We start from the raw sequence: 18,218 nt of genomic DNA on the forward strand, positions 1-18,218 counted from the left end.
AACAAACTGCCTCCCGTGCCACCGGCAACATTTCCGTCATCACCATCGGCACGGTTCACAAGCTTCGCCTCACCCCAAGTCCCCCGATTTCCAGTAAACTACGTCGACTTTGTCCCGAGTGCCTCTCCGACCTTAAAAAACAGATTTCTGAACTACTAATCTCCGGCGTCATTGAACCCTCTGCCAGTAGCTGGTCTACACCCATACCTATGACACCCAAGAAAGACGGGTCGTGGTGCATGTGTGGAGACTACCGTCGACTAAATGCATGAACAATTATGGACACCTACCCCATACCCAACATTGCTGACTTTACCAGTTCCCTCGTAGGTGCAACCATGTTCTCTGTCATTGATTGCAAATGGGCCTACCATGGCACCTGAAGACATCAAGAAGACAGCAATCAGGTTATTTCACTTTCAATTCATGCCCTTCGGTCTGAAAAATGCAACTCAGACCTGGCAACGCTTCACCAACGAAGTGCTATTCGACCTAAAATTCTGCTTTGCATATTTTGATGACATTCTGGTGTTCAGCTCCTCTGTCGAGGACAACATTCGACATGTGCAAACTGTTATCAACACTCTTGCGGCAGCAGGCATCGAGACCAATCAGGACAAATTGCAGCTACATCAACCCGCTGTCACTTTTCTTGGTATTTTGGTCTCTGCCGACAGCATTTCACCGCCCCCTGACAAAGTACAAACAATACTAAACCTACCCAGACATGTGTCATTCAAAGAGCTCCGGTGCTTTCTGGGGCGGTTAATATTTATTGCCGATGTCTACCTCGGGCTGCAGAGATTCAGGCTCCACTTACGCACGCCTTGGCAGGCACCAACACTTCTGGATCTCGGCCCATTCCATGGACCCCTGCCATGACTGACTCTTTCACTGCCCTCAAAAATCTTCTTGCCGAGGCCTGCATCATCACGCATCCTCATCCCAATGCACGGCTTTTCATCACCACAGACGTGAGCAATACTGCCATCGGTGCTGTCGTTAGCCAGACAATCAATGGCCAGACTTCGCCTCTGCAATTCTTCTCGCGCAAGCTCACCACTGCACAATGGAAATATTCCGCGTTTGACAGGGAGTTGCTTGCGGTCTATGAAGCAATCAAGCATTTTAAGACTGACGTTGAGGGATGCCCTTTCTATGTTTTAACAGATGGAAAACCTCTGGCTGCGGCCATTACAAACCCGCCAGTTGACCCACCTCCTCGCCACTTTAGATACATGAACTTCATATCTCAGTTCACCACTGATGTCAGACACATAAAGGGTGCTGACAATATAGTTGCTGATTTCCTTTCACGTGCCGACGCCGTTCATTCGCTGTTAGACCTCTCTGAACTGCCTAACCTCCAACCCGATGATGAGGACACACAAAACCTGATTTCAGACTCTACCTCTTCACTACACTTCATCCGCACCACCTTCCCTGGCATTTCTGGAGAGATCTTGTGCGACGACAGTATGGGCACGTTACCCCCCCCCACCCCCCCCCACCCCACCCCCCTCACCCCAACCTTGCTCCGTCGAGCTGTCTTCAACGCACTGCATAATTTAGCCGACCTCGGTGTTCGTGCATCCGCCCACCTGGTTGCGGAGCGCTGTTGCGGAGTACTGCCAACAGTGGGCATTCGCTGTTAGACCTCTCTGAACTGCCACAAGCACACTTAACCCCCCCCCCCCCCCCTCGGAGCCTTTCGATCCCTCCTGGGCGTTTCGAGCATATTCATATTGACGTTGTTGGCCCTCTCTGTTGTTCTCTCGTCTATTGACCGAACAACACGCTGGGTCGAGGCTGTCCCCCTCCTCAATATTACGGCAGAAGCTGTTGCTCAAGCTTTTGTCGAGTCATGGGTATCGTGTTTCAGATGTCCTGCTATCATCATGACTCGCCAGAGCAGACAATTTAAGTCGGCCCTGGTCAATGAGATTTGTAACATCTGCAGCATCCAGCGCATCCATACCACAGCATATCACCCACAAAGTAACGGGCTAGTTGAGCGCTGGCACCGCACTTTCAAGGCGGCTCTTCGATGCCATGACTCTCTATGGATGGAGTCCCTTCCCCCTGTGCTACTCGGCATTCGTGCGATCTATAAGGAAGACCTCAAAGGCACAATAGCCGAGTTCGTATACGGCCAGAGCATTGTTCTCCCTGGCGAACTTGTGAGTCCTTCCGCTTCTCTCCCTCAGTCTGACTTACCTTCCTTTGTGGACCTTGTCAGACACCACCTCATCAGCCTCCATATCCCTCTGCCTGCCAGCCACTCCCGCCCTAAGGTTCATGTCTCGAAATCTCTGGACAATTGCGAATACGTCATGCTCCGAGATGACACTGTCCGTGCTCCCCTCCAACCTCCATATACCAACCCATACCGAGTTCTCCAGCGCTCAGCCAACACCTATGACATCCAGATAAAAGATTCAGCTGTTACAGTCTCTCTCAACAGACTTAAGCCTGCTCATGTTGAGCCCGCTTCTACCCGCCTTCAGGCCACGCCCATGCCACTCACTGTCGTGGTTCACAACGCTCCGACCACTCGCTCCATGTCGGACTCACACACTCAGTCGAGTGACTTCCAGCTCCAATCGTCGAGCTCTTCTCCGGTCTCGCCCTCTCCTCCGGTCTTACGCACTCCGTCGAGTGATCACATGCTCCCCTCGTTGAGCTTACCTTCAATCATGCTCTCGCCACCGGGCCCTTCGCCGGTCCCTTCGATCTCTCCCCCGTCGCCTGCCTCGCCCTGTCGAGGTTTCTCACGCACCCCCATCTTGAACGTGCCCTCGCTCGAGGTGTTTGTGCCTGTCCCCCCAGACATAATCTACGACATCTGTATAATACTACGCAATGATACACTGTTCATCCTGTGTTTCCCTTCGTCCGGTGCTCGTGACACAACCTCCGCCATTCCCTACCATCTGGTGAAATGTGTTGCCCTCTCGCCCGACATCGACCTGGACACACTTCGTGTGTTCACCACGCCCATCGGAGACATCATCGTCGTCGCTCCATTCCACCCACAAACCGCCGGCCTCCCTGATGCCGCACGACCAGCATGCCCAGTATGACGCCCGGCGTGCTTCAACGACTTTCAGGTTCGGTGGCTGAACCTTCCTTCATGACATCTACCCACACAGGTCCCCGACGACGCTGTCGAGCTGACCGTGGTCCAGCTCCCGTGGACCACCCCTGCCAACGCCACAGTCCCACCCCCCTCTGGCCTCTCAAGAGTACTCCGTACTGTGGGGGTGGGAGGGGGGGGGGGGCTATGTGGCGCTGATGAGGTCAACACCAGCATCGATCTGCGATCTGAGTATCGTCTTTGAACTAAGCTAAACATTATCTTTGTGCAGTTCCGCCATGTCAGTTCTTTGTAAACCTTTGATGTGTTTAGGTGAATAAATGAACTACTGCAAAATGGGAGTGTTATTTGGTGTAACCGACCCGAACTTCTCCCTCAGTGGCATTGTGTAATGCATCTATGTCGGTGTGCTATAATTAAGTTTCTAACCAAAGGAAAGTTTATCCCAAAACTTAAAGAACACCTCGAGGGACTTCACTTTGATAGTGATGAAATGGTGCAAGTGTAGTTGAGGTTGTGGCTCAGTCAACAGAGTCAAACATTGTACATCAATGGTGTCAACAAACTGGTCTCTTGTTGGGAGAAATGTGTTTGTCCCCAGGGTGACTATGTTGAGAAATAAACATGTAGACATGAAGAATAAAGATGTAGAATGTTAATAATGTTTGTTTAATTTAAAAAGCTTTAAGTGCTTTCACGTAAAAAATTTGGAGGAATTACTTTTCAGCATGCTCTTGTACTAATATCACTTTTAAGGTGACTACTGTTTTTGTCTGATTATTTTCTTCCACTTTGCTACTATTTTTGTCCATCTTTACAATTAGTTGTTGAGTTATAACTCCAGATCACAAAATAATTTTTTATATGCTTCCTTCATTAATTCCACTCACCACTATTCATCATTACTGATGTTCAACATTTCCTGCTCTAAATATACTTTTGACAATACTTTGGTTTTGCATCCACATCACCTAATATCCCTACTTTACTTTCTGCTTTCTTGATTTCACAATATTCTGTAGGTGATTGTCGATACATTTGTTATCATCCAGATATTTGTAAAAGCATTGGACAGGTAACATACAGCACAACACAACTTCAAAAGTTGGAACACCAGTAGTTGTTTGGTTACGATAAAAAATAGTTCAGTTATAAGCAATTATTGGATTTGTTAACTGATATAACACTTTGTAGTAGGTTAAATCAAACAATGAAAAAATCCAGGATGGAGTAACGGCAGATTATACACAAGTTGCTGTATCATATGTGTTTACAGATATTGTATCAAGCAAAACCTGACACAGATTAACGAAAGTAAGAGTTTGATATGATTTGGGCACTGACTGATAGTTTTGAATATGCAATATGACATCTGTTGTGGTGATTTTACATCAACTCACTTGCATTGGTCTTAATTCAATTGCTACCGGATGCAGACTATCTATTTTCTAGTGTGCCTCACCTATTTATGTTTGAGAACAGTAGAGAATACAAGAAAATATGGATTTCTGACTTAACTAAAGTATAATTAATTATGTAAAAAACCAGTAAATGTAACCCTTATAGAAAGCTAGAGGCTGACATTAATTGATTTAAATGAGCACTCAGTAATAAGAAAATTAACTGAATAATACATTCTTTTCAATGGTAGTGAAATGGTCATGTGCACGGGGATTTACTAAGCTTCATGTAAATTTCTTGGGTTACTAATTTTCCTAATTTGCTTAATTTCTCAACTAACACCAAAGCTATTCTCTAAGTCATAAAAATTTGGGCAACAATATTTCTTGGAATTAAACATGCTGATAAATTAAAATACATATTTTTTTCTGAAATGTGGAAACTTTAACTGCAAATAACTTTTTGGATAAAGTAAAACATTTAATTGAAAAAGGGATATTGGGGGTCTTTAAATAAGCTATGTCATTTAGGAAATAAAGAGCTGTTAGATCACTAAATTTTTATGGACACATGGCTTTTGAACACGATAAATTAGATACATGTATCTCTTAAAAATGTTTTCTGATGAGCTAACCATACCATTGGAATTAGCAGAGTTCACATAACCTCAGAGAATAATAAATTTAATGACATGTTTTCTAGGTAAGACTCCCAATATTGTAAGTAAATGTAGTATAGTTATTACCAACATAACAGATGAAAGAAAACAAAATAGTTATCTAAAGGGTAGAAAGATAGCAAATAGAGTCATTCCATTGTGCAGTGTTTCAGATGAGGTTGTAAAAATTTAGGAACAAAGGAGAATGGGATTATTTTTTAAAAAAGAAGTCTACTAATTTCAAGGGGCCTCTCTGTCAATGTATCATTTTGATGAACTAATTTTTCTCACAGTCTCATGCTTTCTTTCTTGCGTTTATTTTTCAGCAATGGGAGTACTATGAAAAGCTTGAGTGAAGGTCATTGCAAGTTTATCTGTCAGTGTTACTTTGATCTTCAGACTCTCTGTTGTAGTATTTTTATACAGCATTATCTCTTGGTATTTATTATTGCAGGTTGAGTATATAATTAAAAATCATAAGCAAATGCAAAATATCAAGAATAATGTATTTTTGATCAGTGTATAGTGTTACTCATGTTACATAAAGACTAAAATATCATTGCAAATTGCCTTTTATCCATTTCTTTGCCACTTTCAGATTCAAGTATTAGATCAACAGATGAACAGTTCCTTGTCGACTTGCAGGAATCACTCAGCCAATCCCTGTTACAGAAATTTGATGATATATCATTTGCTGAGGAAAGAGCTTTGACAACAGTTAGGTGAGTAGTGGCAGCAACTGTACCAACAACTGAAGAAAATTAGATTCACATGAAAGAATTGTCATGTTTACCTATCACTGCACATCAACAAAGTTATATCCTATTTATGAAACCTATTGAATTATTTTGTATGTGTATGTGTGTTTTTAAATCTGCATACCGTTACATTTTCTCAGTCAGAATGTTTTATCAAATCATTCACAAAGAAACTGGATTATCCTCATTGCATGCAATAAAGATGGATAGGTTTTGTTGTAATTTTTAAAAATAAGTGTTAGTTGCTGCGTATTTGCAATCCCCCAAGATTTGTTTGCTAGTAGTTGTCACAATATTCCATGTTCATTTCATATTGACTCATAAATAAATAAATTTAGTCTGATTGTGTACAGTGCCAGATTTATTACATCATAATACACAGTTTTTTGGTAAAAAAATCCCATTACCCACAATTCATGTATGTCAAAATAAATTAATTCTGTATGAAAAATAATTTAATGTTGCAGACAATAGTTCTCATAAAAATAATAAATTATCTGTTAAGCTACATACAATTGGTGTATATGAATTCCAAGACATTTTAACATAAACTGAAAATGGGTTACTGAATAAGTATGATTCCAGGAGACATCACAGTAGAGTATTATTGCAGTCCCTGAAGAATGTTCGTTTTTGAAAGACAAAATTGAAGAAATAAGATTTGAGTAAAATTTGCAGACATGTCTGCATAGAAATGAAAGTAAAGTGACACTAAATCTATAACAAGAATGCATGAATAAATGAGAATTATGAATGAATCAATGAGACTGTGTACCACACAGAAAATGAGTTGTCACAAACTGACAGTTCACTTTAAAAAATCTAGAACTCGTAAATGAAATGAACTTCCGATGATTGATTATTCACTAGAATGTGCAAAACAGAATGAATACAGAAAGATTATTATTTCTGTTTAATTTCATTGGTAGTTTTTCCGTGTGCATTGCTTTCCTCATTACCAGTGATATTTGCCTGATCTTCATGCATACTGCTAGTAGTTACCAATATAAGTTCAGTTAATGTATAAGTACTATATTTGCAGTTTTCAAAGTGACAGCAGAATATATACCATAGCTCATTTCCTGGCCTTAATTTATGTTAATTCCTTCCATCTCAGCATTTATTCACAGCAACTATTCCTTTCTTCACTCCATTTCAGTTTTATACATCTTTCATTTTCTGACATGTATATTTTTTGCCGTCCCCCCTCCCACATCTGTTGCATACAATGGCACTTACCTTTTCACTCTTATTAACTTGTGCACAATGTTTTAATAGTAATCTCTGCCTTGCATATTATCCTGTCTTCCACCCTTAAGCTCCCAGGATTTCAAATCTCATCTGGTGCAGTCCCCAATAATCAGTCTTTCCTTCTCATCCCATCTGGTGAGTCTCCCCTGACCCGGGGTTCTGGGTGACTTTTTTAAAATATGTCCCTTCCCCTAAACCTCTCCAGTCCTTTTCCTAAACCCGTCTTTCTTCCCGATCAACTCCTCTGCCAGAAGAAGGAGCCATTGGCTCTGAAAGCTTGTGAAAGTTCAGTTCTTGTGTGTGTGTGTGTGTGTGTGTGTGTGTGTGTGTGTGTGTGTGTTTTCCCCTGCCACCTATTGGTGAGTGATTTTTTTATCTGCCCATTTACATTACAGCTCATTTTCTATATGATAATAGTCTTGTTCATTCATCTTATATTCTAATTTATTTATACACTCTTGTTATAGATTCAGTGTCACTTTACTTTCATCCCTACACATGTCTGCAAATTTTACTTACAGATCTTTGTTGTTGTTGTTGCTGTTATTGTTGTCGTCACCTTCGGTCCAAGAACTGGTTTGATGCAGCTCTCCATGCTACACTGTCCTGTGCAAGTCTCATTCCTCCGAATAACTGGTGCAATCTGTATCCTTCTGAATATGTTTACTGTATTTATCTCTTGGTCTCCCTGTACAATTTTTACCCCCACACTTCCTTTCAATACTAACTTGATTATCCCTTGATGTCTCAGAATGTGGCCTATCAATTGATCCCTTCTTCTAGACAAATTGTGCGACAAATTTCTGTTCTCCCCAATTCTATTCAGCACCTCCTCATTAGTTACATGATCTATCCATCTAATGTTCAGCATTGTTCTGTAGCACCACGTTTCCAAAGCTTATATTCTCTTTTTGTCTAAACTGTTTATCATCCATGTTTCACTTCCTTATATGGACACAATCCAGAGAAATACCTTCAAAAAAGACTTCCTAAGACATGAGTCTATATTTCATATTAACAAATTTCTATTATTCAGAAATGCTTTTCTTGCCATTGCCAGTCTACATGTTATACCCTCTCTACTATATCCATCACCAGTTATTTTGCTGCTCAAACAGCAAAACCTGTATACTACTTAAGTGTCTTACTTCCTTATCTAATTCCATTACCATCACCTGATTTAATTTGGCTACTTTCCATTACCCTTGTCTTCCTTTTGTTGATGTTCATCCTGTATCCTCCTTTCAAGACAGTGGTCATTCCATTCAACAATTCATCCAAGTCCTTTGCTGTCTCTGAAAGAATTACAATTTCATTGGCAAAACTCAAGGTTTTTATTTCTTCTTCCTCAGTTTTAATCTCGATTCCAAATTTTTCTTTGGTTTCATTTACTGCTTGCTCATTGTACAGAGTGAATAACATCAGGGATAGGCTATAGCCCTGCCTCACTTCCTTCTCAACCACTGATTTCTTTCATGCCTCGTGTCTGTTATAGCTGCTGTCTGGTTTCTATACAATGATGATCTGCTGAAACGTTTGAGTTCAGCTACTTATGCAATAAGGGTCATTGCAAATTTTGGTGATAAACGTCTTAGTAAATTAGCTTACTACACCTATTTTCACTCATTGCTTGCATATGGCATCATATTTTGGGGTAATTCATCACTGAGGAATAAAGTATTTATTGCACAAAAGTGTGTAATCAGAATAACTGGAGTCCACCCAAGATCATCCTACAGACATTTATTTAAGGATCTAGGGATATTCACAGTAGCTTCTCAGTATATGTACTCTCTTATGTAATTTGTTATTAACAACCAAACCCAATTCAAAAGTAATAGCAGTGTGCATAACTTCAATACTAGGAGAAAGGATGATCTTCACTATTCAAGATTAAATCTAACTTTGGCACAGAAAGGGGTGAATTATACTGCCACTAAAGTCTTTGGTCACTTACCAAATAGTATCAAAAGTCTGACAGATAACCAACAAGTATTTAAGAAGAAATTAAAAAATTTCTGAATGACAACTCATTCTACTCCATAGAGGAATTTTTAGATATAAATTAAGAAAAAAAAAAAAAAACAAACAAACAAAAAAATTATAAAAAAATAAAAAAATAAATAAAAAAGTTGTTATATTAACTTAATTATGTTGTTAAATTAACTTAATTATGTCATGTATTTGACTCGTTCCACATCATTACGAAATATCTTATTGATGATCCATGGAACTAGTATTAATCTAATCTAATCTCTAATCAAGTTGTACAAGACTTTTGCTGCCTGTATTTACCCTTGCTACCTTCAAATTGCAAAGAGAGTATTCCAGTCAACACTGTAAAATGCTTTTCTAAGAATACAAATGCTATAAACTTAGGTTTGCTTTTCCTAAACTATCTTCTAAGGTAAATTATAGGTCAGTATTGCGCAACATGTTCCTTTATTTCTATAAAATCCAAGTGTTCTTCTCTGGGGTCGACTTGTACCATAAAGAAGACACGTCACGTTGCAGACAGGTACGATTAAAAGACACTCACATGTAGCTTTCGGCCATAGCCTCTGTCAGTAAAGACACACACACACACACACACACACACACACACACACACACACACACACACACAAAACAGCGAACTCGAGCATTTTGGGCTGGAATGTCATTGCAACCAACCAACTGTCCACCCGAATGAATGGCAATCACCAAACTGTCACCAAGAATAAAGTTGGCTCAACATGCTTGATTTCAATGGCTGCTTCACAACCCAGGCCATCTAGATCTTTCCCTTCACCACCAGATTTTCTGAACTACACAGGTAAGTCATCCTTGTAACACATCCTTTTCTCCTGTAATCCTTGTGGCTTCAATCTCCATTAACTCACTGACCTCACACCCTCCACCCAATAGTTTCCCCTTCCTCTGTCTTGTCATCCCCTCGCAATCCCTATCTCCACATTGTCTTCATCATGTGGCGCACCCCACTGGCTTCAGTACCCATTCATCACATGCCTAGCCCATTCAAATGTCACCCCTCCCTCATGATTTCCTAGCCAGAAAACCTGCTGCTTTCCTCTGAGCTGCTAGCTACCAACCCCTAACCCCTCTTCCTGCCTCCTACCTCCCTCTCTAGGGTCAGATGATGTGAGGGGATGATAGGACACAGGAAAGGGAAACTGTTGGGTGGGGAGTGTGGAGTCAGTGAATTAGTGGAGATTGAAGCCATAAGGATTACAGGAGTGAAGGATGTGTTACATGGATGACTTATCTATGTAGTTCAGAAAATTTGGTTGTGAAGGGAAGGATCTAGGTGACCTGGGTTGTGAAGCAGCCATTGAAATGAAGCATGTTGTGCTCAGCTGCCTGTTGTGCCACTGGGTGGGCAAATTTACTTTTGGTGACAGTTTGGTGATTGCCATTCATTGTGGTGGACAGCTGGCTGGTTGCTGTACTGACATAAAAAGCTATGCAGTGATTGCAGCAGAGTTGGTATATGACACTGCTGTTCTCACAAGTGGCCCTGCCTCTGATGGGATAGGATAAGCCTGTGACTGGATTGGAGTAGGAATTGCTGTGTGAGTGGATGGATTGGACAAGTCTTGCATGGGAATGTTATCCCTGTGGTGAGGGGTTGAGTGTAGGACTGGCATGTCAGGGATGGGCCAGGATGTGATGGTGAGGGTGGTTGACTTGTGGACATGCACACACAAAAAAGAAAGAAAGAAACCTTGCTAGCTTTCAGAATAAATCCTTTGTTGAGCTAGGGTACACACTCTCTCTCTCTCTCTCTCTCTCTCTCTCTCTCTCTCTCTCTCTCTCTCTCTCACACACACACACACACACACCTGAGTGGTCTGGAAAGGAACAAAGCAAAGCCAACATAAGGATTTCCAGTCTCTGGTTGAAAGAGTGAATTAACTGCAAATCCGAATAAAACTGAAAAGTTAATCCTTAGTTTATGCAATACACTGACTGTATGCCTGTTAAATTTCTGAGTGTACACTTGGTTTCCAAATTAACTTGAAACCACCCTATATGCATTAAATTATCAAGAGTCACGTTGTACTTTTTACATAAACTTAGAGCATGTGTGAGTGAAAAAATGATGCTTAGCAACTATTATGGAATTTTTCGTAGCCACATTACATACTATACAGTGCTTTGAGGCTGTTGATATGTTGAAAAAAAAAACTTTTTATGTAGCAGAAAAAAAGTACTCAAATGTGTAGCAAGTGTTTCCAAAAACAATGTAGCCTGTAGACCACTTTGCAAGAAATTGGATGTCATTACATTCTGAACATTATTTATACTCAATTGCAAACTGTGCACAAAAAACTAAGAGCTACAAACTAACAGAATCATTTCATTATCCTAATACGTGTCATAAAGAAATGATCGACCAGCTCATTGCTAGACTAAGCAAGACTGAAAATACCCATACATACATTGAAGTGTAAGTGTTCAATTGCTGCCACCAGAAGCACACACTACCTCATTAAAAATCTTCAGAAATGTTGTGAAAAACTGCCTGGAAAAAAGGGTTTTCTATATAGCAGAGGAATGTGTTTAGTTGTATACTTGTTCAAATGAAGATTTAATCTTTTAACTTATATTCATATGTTTGTATGCAGATCTACATGATTTAACTGTGATCTTTACTACTGTGTTATAATATCATATACAGCATACATGTTGATTCTTACAGAGAGGATAATAGAAACCAGCCACTTCTGATAATGCAATTTATTTATTTAAATAGCACCATTACCAGTTTTGAGCTGACAGGTTCATCATCAGGTGGTGGCTTGTTCACATTAAGATACATTTTACATTAGCTTTTGCTTTTTATTCCCCGATATGATGAAATTTCCTTGGGGTTGTGGTGCCCTACAACCAAAATGTTACTTCAGACAATGTCTGTTTAACTGTGATTGTGCCTCACAATGATTTTAAACAATGTCAACAAATTATCAAAGTGATGATGTTTCAGTTAATTAGGTTGAAAAATCCGTGCCGTTACGTTCCAGTGCTGACTTGCTGTGTTATTGCAGTAGCAAAGACTACATGAAGGAATTTCTTTATCTTATGATACACATTGGAAGCAATGTAGATGATAAGGGGTAAATGTACATAAATAAATATTACAACAGTGGACATAACATTAATTTCTTTCTATGGCTGGTTGAAGGTACTATATGATTAAGCAAGCTCTTAGTATGGATACCGAAAACATCAATCATGTGAAACACAATTTGCATGTTTCTCATGTGACATACTGAAATCTTTGGATCAGGAAGTCAGAGAGATGCAGTTATTTGCTGATTTTCAAAAAGCAGATGACTTCGTACCACACCTGGTTATTGTCAAAAAGTTTGATCATATGGGGGTATCAACTGAAATTTGTGATTGGATTGAAGACTTTTTGATAGGGAGGACACAGCATGTTATCTGGGATGGAGAGTCATTGTCAGAAATAGAAGTAACTTCAGGTGTGCCCCAGGGAAGTGTACTGGGACCCTTGCAGTCCATGGAGATATTGATGACCTTTCAGACAATTTTAACATCTGACTTTTGCAGATGATGCAGTTATCTATAATGAAGTACTGTCTGAAAGAAGCTGCATAAATATTCAGTCAGATCCTAATAAGATTTCAAAGTGATGCAAAGTTTGGCAACTTGCTTTAAATGTTCAGAGATGTAAAATTGTGCACTTCTCAAAACAAAAAGCATAGTTTCCTACAATTATAATATCAGTGAGTTACAATTGGAATAGACTAACTCATACAAATACCTAGTTGTAAAACTTTGTAGGAATATGAAATGGAATGACCACATAGGCTCAGTTGTGGGTAAAGCAGGTGGTATACTTCGGTTTATTGGTAAAATACTTGGAAAGTGCAATTAGTCTACAAAGGAGATTTGCTTACAAATCACTTTGTGATCCACTCTAGAATTATCATCAAGAATGTAGAACCTGTACCAGATAGGTCTAAGAGGGAATACTAAATGTAAGTTCAGTATGAATGGTCACAGGTTTGTTTGATCTGTGGGAAAGTGAGACAGAGATACTGAAGGAACTGACTGGAAGATTCTTGAAGATATATGTAAACTGTCCCGAGAAAGTCTATTAACAAAGTTTTAAGAACCTGCTTTAAATGATGACTCTAGGAATATACTACAATCCCCTGTATATCACTCACATAGGGATCATTAGGATAAGATTAGATTAATTACTGCACACACAGAGGCATTCAAACAATCATTTTGTCCATACTCCATGCGTGAAATTCTTCCCGCACTCCATACATGATGGAATGAGAAGAAACCCTAATAACTGGTACAATGGGATGTGCCCTCTGCCATGTACCTCATGGTCATTTGCAGAGTATTGAGGTAGATGTAGATGTAGATGTAGATGTAGATTGTGAGACAGAAACAGTATAAATAATTCTAGGAGCCAGTTGTCAGGAAAGAATTAAGAATATCCTACACTTTCATTCCTTCTGTATGAATTCTGAACATAGAAGTGAGGTCAGAACAGTCAGTATGGAATCTGAAAAGAATAGTACATAGAAATGTTTCATGTGCCAGTGAATATGTCATCTGCTTTTCACTTGTATGTTCACTACATGACGTACATTAATTTCAGGGAGTAGATATTAAGAAGTTACTGATATATACATATGTGTGTGTGTGTTTTAATCCTCACAGAATATCAAAAGATGACAATGGCAGCTTTGGTATTCAGATAACATCTGGATCTAATGGTGAAATATTTATACAGTCTGTTGTGGAAGGAGGACCTGCAGATAAGCTGGGAGTAGTTCATAAAGGTAATTACACTGTAATGAGGGAATATTGGATCTTTGAAAAATTGGTGACAAAGAGCAGCTAGTTAGTGGCTGCATACTTTAGTATTGAGAAACTAAGTTTGTTTACTTATATTTCTTTATTAAAAGAAATAATTACTTGACCTATTTACAACATTTTCCTTTCCTGTAGTCTGCAGATTCATTTTGAATTCAATTATTCTTAGATAGTTATGCTATTGTCACTCATAAGTAATAAATTAAGAAGGAAGATTGCAGTAACTTAATTTCAAAAGTAAATCCTATCTCTGTGTGTTAATTATTTATACAGAACAGCTTGTTTTATGCTACTACTCAGGACTGAAGACCACTGTTATATTAAGAAATAGTAAATTTGGTGCAAGTAACTAAAACTAGCAAAATGAAGCTATGTTAGAACACTGGAATCATATTTGAATTGATTTATATGCCTGTAAACAACAGTTGTTGCATAAGGCATTGTCAGTGCATACATAATCATACAGATGATTATGGAAATAGTTAACATATATAAATACTATTACGTAATATTGTTTATCTTGTACTCATCACATAATTGGTTTTGTTACACATTGACTACAAATTAGGTTTTATGGCATAAGCTACAATTTTGTTTTCTTTTTCTTGATATACATAAATTCTTTTGTGTTATGTTTTTCCCTTCAGCCATATCTCTACCACTATTTTAAATTTATTTTCATGTAATATCCTTGTGTCATAGGTACACCTCTGAAAAATATTTTGCCAGCATGTAAAAGATCATTTTGGGCTTTACTGAAATGAGTTCAAGGAATGTTCCTATTTCTAGTTTCATATGACTGTATATATCATCTACTTTCATTCATGTGGACCTTCTGTTTGGCATGCATAAGTGCTTTGAGGGTGTATAGCCTGGGGACTGTAAGCATTTTGTGCTCAATAAAGTGCTGTCTGCAAGATGTTAAATTGCTCAAATCAAAATATGAATATTGGGTTTCTTGTGCTAGAGTAAAACTACTTTTGATCCTGCAGAGAGTTCCCAAAGAATAGTTCCACAATGCAAGTGTGTATGAAAAAAGGCTAGCATAATTTATTATTGAGGTATATGCCTAACAATTTTACAGAAAGCTGGAGCTCATTTTGTCCATTATTAATACCTCTAAGGAAAAAGAGGATTTTATTTATTATCAACTTATTTTCATGGAATGACTGAGCTGCCTTTTCTGTCATGGAACTGTTCATTTATTCGACAACATTGACATCATTATGTTATGAAATAAAAGTCATTTCATCAGTATACATCATGGATTTATATGATAATAAGTTGGGCAGGTCATTCACACAAACAATAAATAAGAAAGACCCCAGCACAGATCCTTGTGGCACTCTATATTTTACGTTGAGATGGTCATTTTTCGAAAGACTTGCACCCGGCGAGCGGTCTACCTGATGGGAGGCCCTGGTCACATCACAACAACAACATCTTTATTTTTTGAATTTATGTAAAGCATTTCTTTTATGTTAGTCATGTGTGATTTCAGTAGTGCTAACTCTGTTTCAGTTATTCCACATCTTTCAAGTTTCTCAATTGAAATGCTATATGAGACAGTGTCTGATGCCTTGGTTAGATCTACTAGAGTGGTATAGGCATGCACCCTATTTTCAAAACCATGTAATACTGATAATACAACTTCTTGAACTGCCTTTATTATTGACAGCCAACACTCAAAAAAATCATGTAATTGGTCTTTCATTAAAGTTTCAGTAATTTCCAGTATCATTGGTAATACTGAAATAGGGGTGAATTTCTGTCCCCTTTTTTGTAAATAGGCAAGACAGTTGTTAGTTTCAGCGAAACATTGGACTTCCTATTTCAATCCGTTTATTTTGTTTGTGATTCTCCATAGGTTCCATAACAGACGCAGCAGCCTGCTTGAAGCCTTCATGTCTGTGGAACACTAAAAATCTCCAGCCCCCCCCCCCCCCCTCTCTCTATTGTGTACATTTAAAATAATATCTTCCAATAATGGCATATCAGGATTAATAAGTAGCAACTAAAAAAGCAGGTTTGTGATGCATTCTGCCCAGAGAAAGGCAGAGAATACCTTGCAGTGTCAGCTGTTTACTCTCACACTCTACCTGTATCACATGGTGCCGCAACAGCTCTCCATTCTGGCAACTAATAGTGTGGAGGCATTTTACTTTTGTGAATACTTTTCCTGCTATTGGTACTGTCTTGAAAAACAGAGACTATCAGTCTTGCTAGTTCAGTTAATATTTGTCGTTTCCTTATGCCATCCACAGTGAACACTACAGTGGCAAAGTGTCACTGTTATATGTGTACAAACACAATACATAATACAATGAGGACATGCTGAAAACCAATTACAAATTAAAGTAAAATCTTCAAAAAAATCTATAAAAATTTTATGAAGGCAAAATAGTAAATTGCACTTAGGTACTGGTAGACCAACACAAAATTGTGAACAGATCCAAAGTCCGATAGTGTACAGTATTATGTATTGTATTATTATGGATCTTCTGTAGAACTGCTGGAGGTATACATGTAACCTGATACTGGTCTGACTAAATTAAAAATAAACAAGTTCATTACTGTCAATGGCACCTTCCCGTGCACTAACATCCCCAATGCCCATGGCTTTCCTGTTGTTGAGCACTATGTCTTCCAGTGCTCAATTGACTTCAAACCAACAATGTGTTTCCAGTCACCATGACCAACTATGTTCTCACTCACAATCAGTTCTCCTTTTGAAGGTATAACCTACAAAAAGTCTATGGTACAGCAATGGGCACCCACAAGGTACCATGCTATGCCAACTTATTCATGCGCCATGTAGAGAAATCTTTCCTAACCAAACAGAACCCCAAACCCCTCACCTGGTCCAGATTCATTGCTGATGTCTTTGAGATTTGGACTGAGATTGAGGCCACCCTATCCACATTCCTCCAGAACTTCAACACCTTCTCCCCCATTCACTTCATCTGGCACTTCTCAAAACAAGAAGCCGCTGCACTCGATGTTGACCTGCACCTCAGGGATGGCTACATCACTCCATCCACATCAGACCTACCAACCACCAACACTTTGTCAGTTGCCACCCATCCAAAACCGAGGAGTTCCTTCCATACAGCTTTAGCTACTGGTAGTTGTCTCATTTACAGTGATGAGCAGTCCCTCTCCAGATACACCAAGGGTCTCACTGAGGCCTTCAAAGACCAAAATTGGCCTTCCAACCTTGCTCAGAAACATATCTCCCATTACTTGTGTTTCCAGTCACCTTTCACCATCGACATACTCACTATCTGACCACAAAGGAACGCTCTTCTCTTGACACAATGCCACCCAGGACTGGAGCAATTGAATCAGATTCTTCACCAGTGTTTCAACTATGTGATGGTGTTCCCTGAAATGAAGAATGCACTTCCACTATCCTCCCCATCCCTCCCACAGTGGTATTCTGCCACGCACTGAACCTATGCAACATATTTGTCCATCCCTACTCAACCCCTGCTCCCAACTTGTTGCCTCAGGGCTCATATACCTGCAACAGACCTAGAAACAAGACCTGCCCCATACATCCTCCCACCACCACCACCACTACTCCAGTCCTGCCACAGGTATCTCCTACCCCTTCAAAGGCAGGGCTACCTGTGCAAGTAGCAATGCGATTTACAAATTAAGCTGCAATCACCGTTCCACTTTCTACGTGGGCATGATAATTAACAAGCAGTCATCATGAATGGCCACTGCTAAAATGTAACTGAGAGACAGCTGGACCACACAGTTGCTGAACATGTTGCCCAACATGATGTGCTTCACTTTAATGACTGCTTTACAGCCTGCACCATCTGGTTTGTTACTACCAACACCAGTTTTTCAGAGGTGCATATGTGGGAACTCACGATACAAAATATCCTTTAGAATGAGATTTTCACTCTGCAGCGGAGTGTGCGCTGATATGAAACTTCCTGGCAGATTAAAACTGTGTGCCCGACCGAGACTCGAAATCGGGATCTTTGCCTTTCACGGGCAAGTGCTCTACCATCTGGGCTCGCACTATGTGCTGCTAAGAAGGTGATTGTTTTTGCTGATATGTGATTGTTTTTGCTGATATGACTTGCAATCGCGACTGCGCGAAACGCCGCTATCTCGTTCAGGATGCTACGGCAGACACCCTCTCGAGCACCCGGAAGACTGCTTGAGCCCT

General features: G+C 39.7%; 1 protein-coding gene across 2 annotated transcripts in view; it reads left to right on the top strand.

The window, feature by feature from the left end:
* The window catches only part of LOC126185061 (tyrosine-protein phosphatase non-receptor type 13-like), a 226,336-nt gene that overhangs the window by 173,586 nt on the left and 34,532 nt on the right, over window positions 1-18,218 (top strand). For both annotated transcript variants that reach the window (XM_049927831.1, XM_049927836.1), the window contains exons 12-13: window positions 5,755-5,878; window positions 13,874-13,995. In XM_049927831.1, the coding sequence (XP_049783788.1) occupies window positions 5,755-5,878; window positions 13,874-13,995 (246 nt within the window). The remainder of the gene's footprint in view (window positions 1-5,754; window positions 5,879-13,873; window positions 13,996-18,218) is intronic.

This window comes from Schistocerca cancellata, chromosome 1 (genome assembly GCF_023864275.1).
Source record: "Schistocerca cancellata isolate TAMUIC-IGC-003103 chromosome 1, iqSchCanc2.1, whole genome shotgun sequence".
In the NCBI taxonomy this organism is placed as follows: domain Eukaryota; kingdom Metazoa; phylum Arthropoda; class Insecta; order Orthoptera; family Acrididae; genus Schistocerca; species Schistocerca cancellata.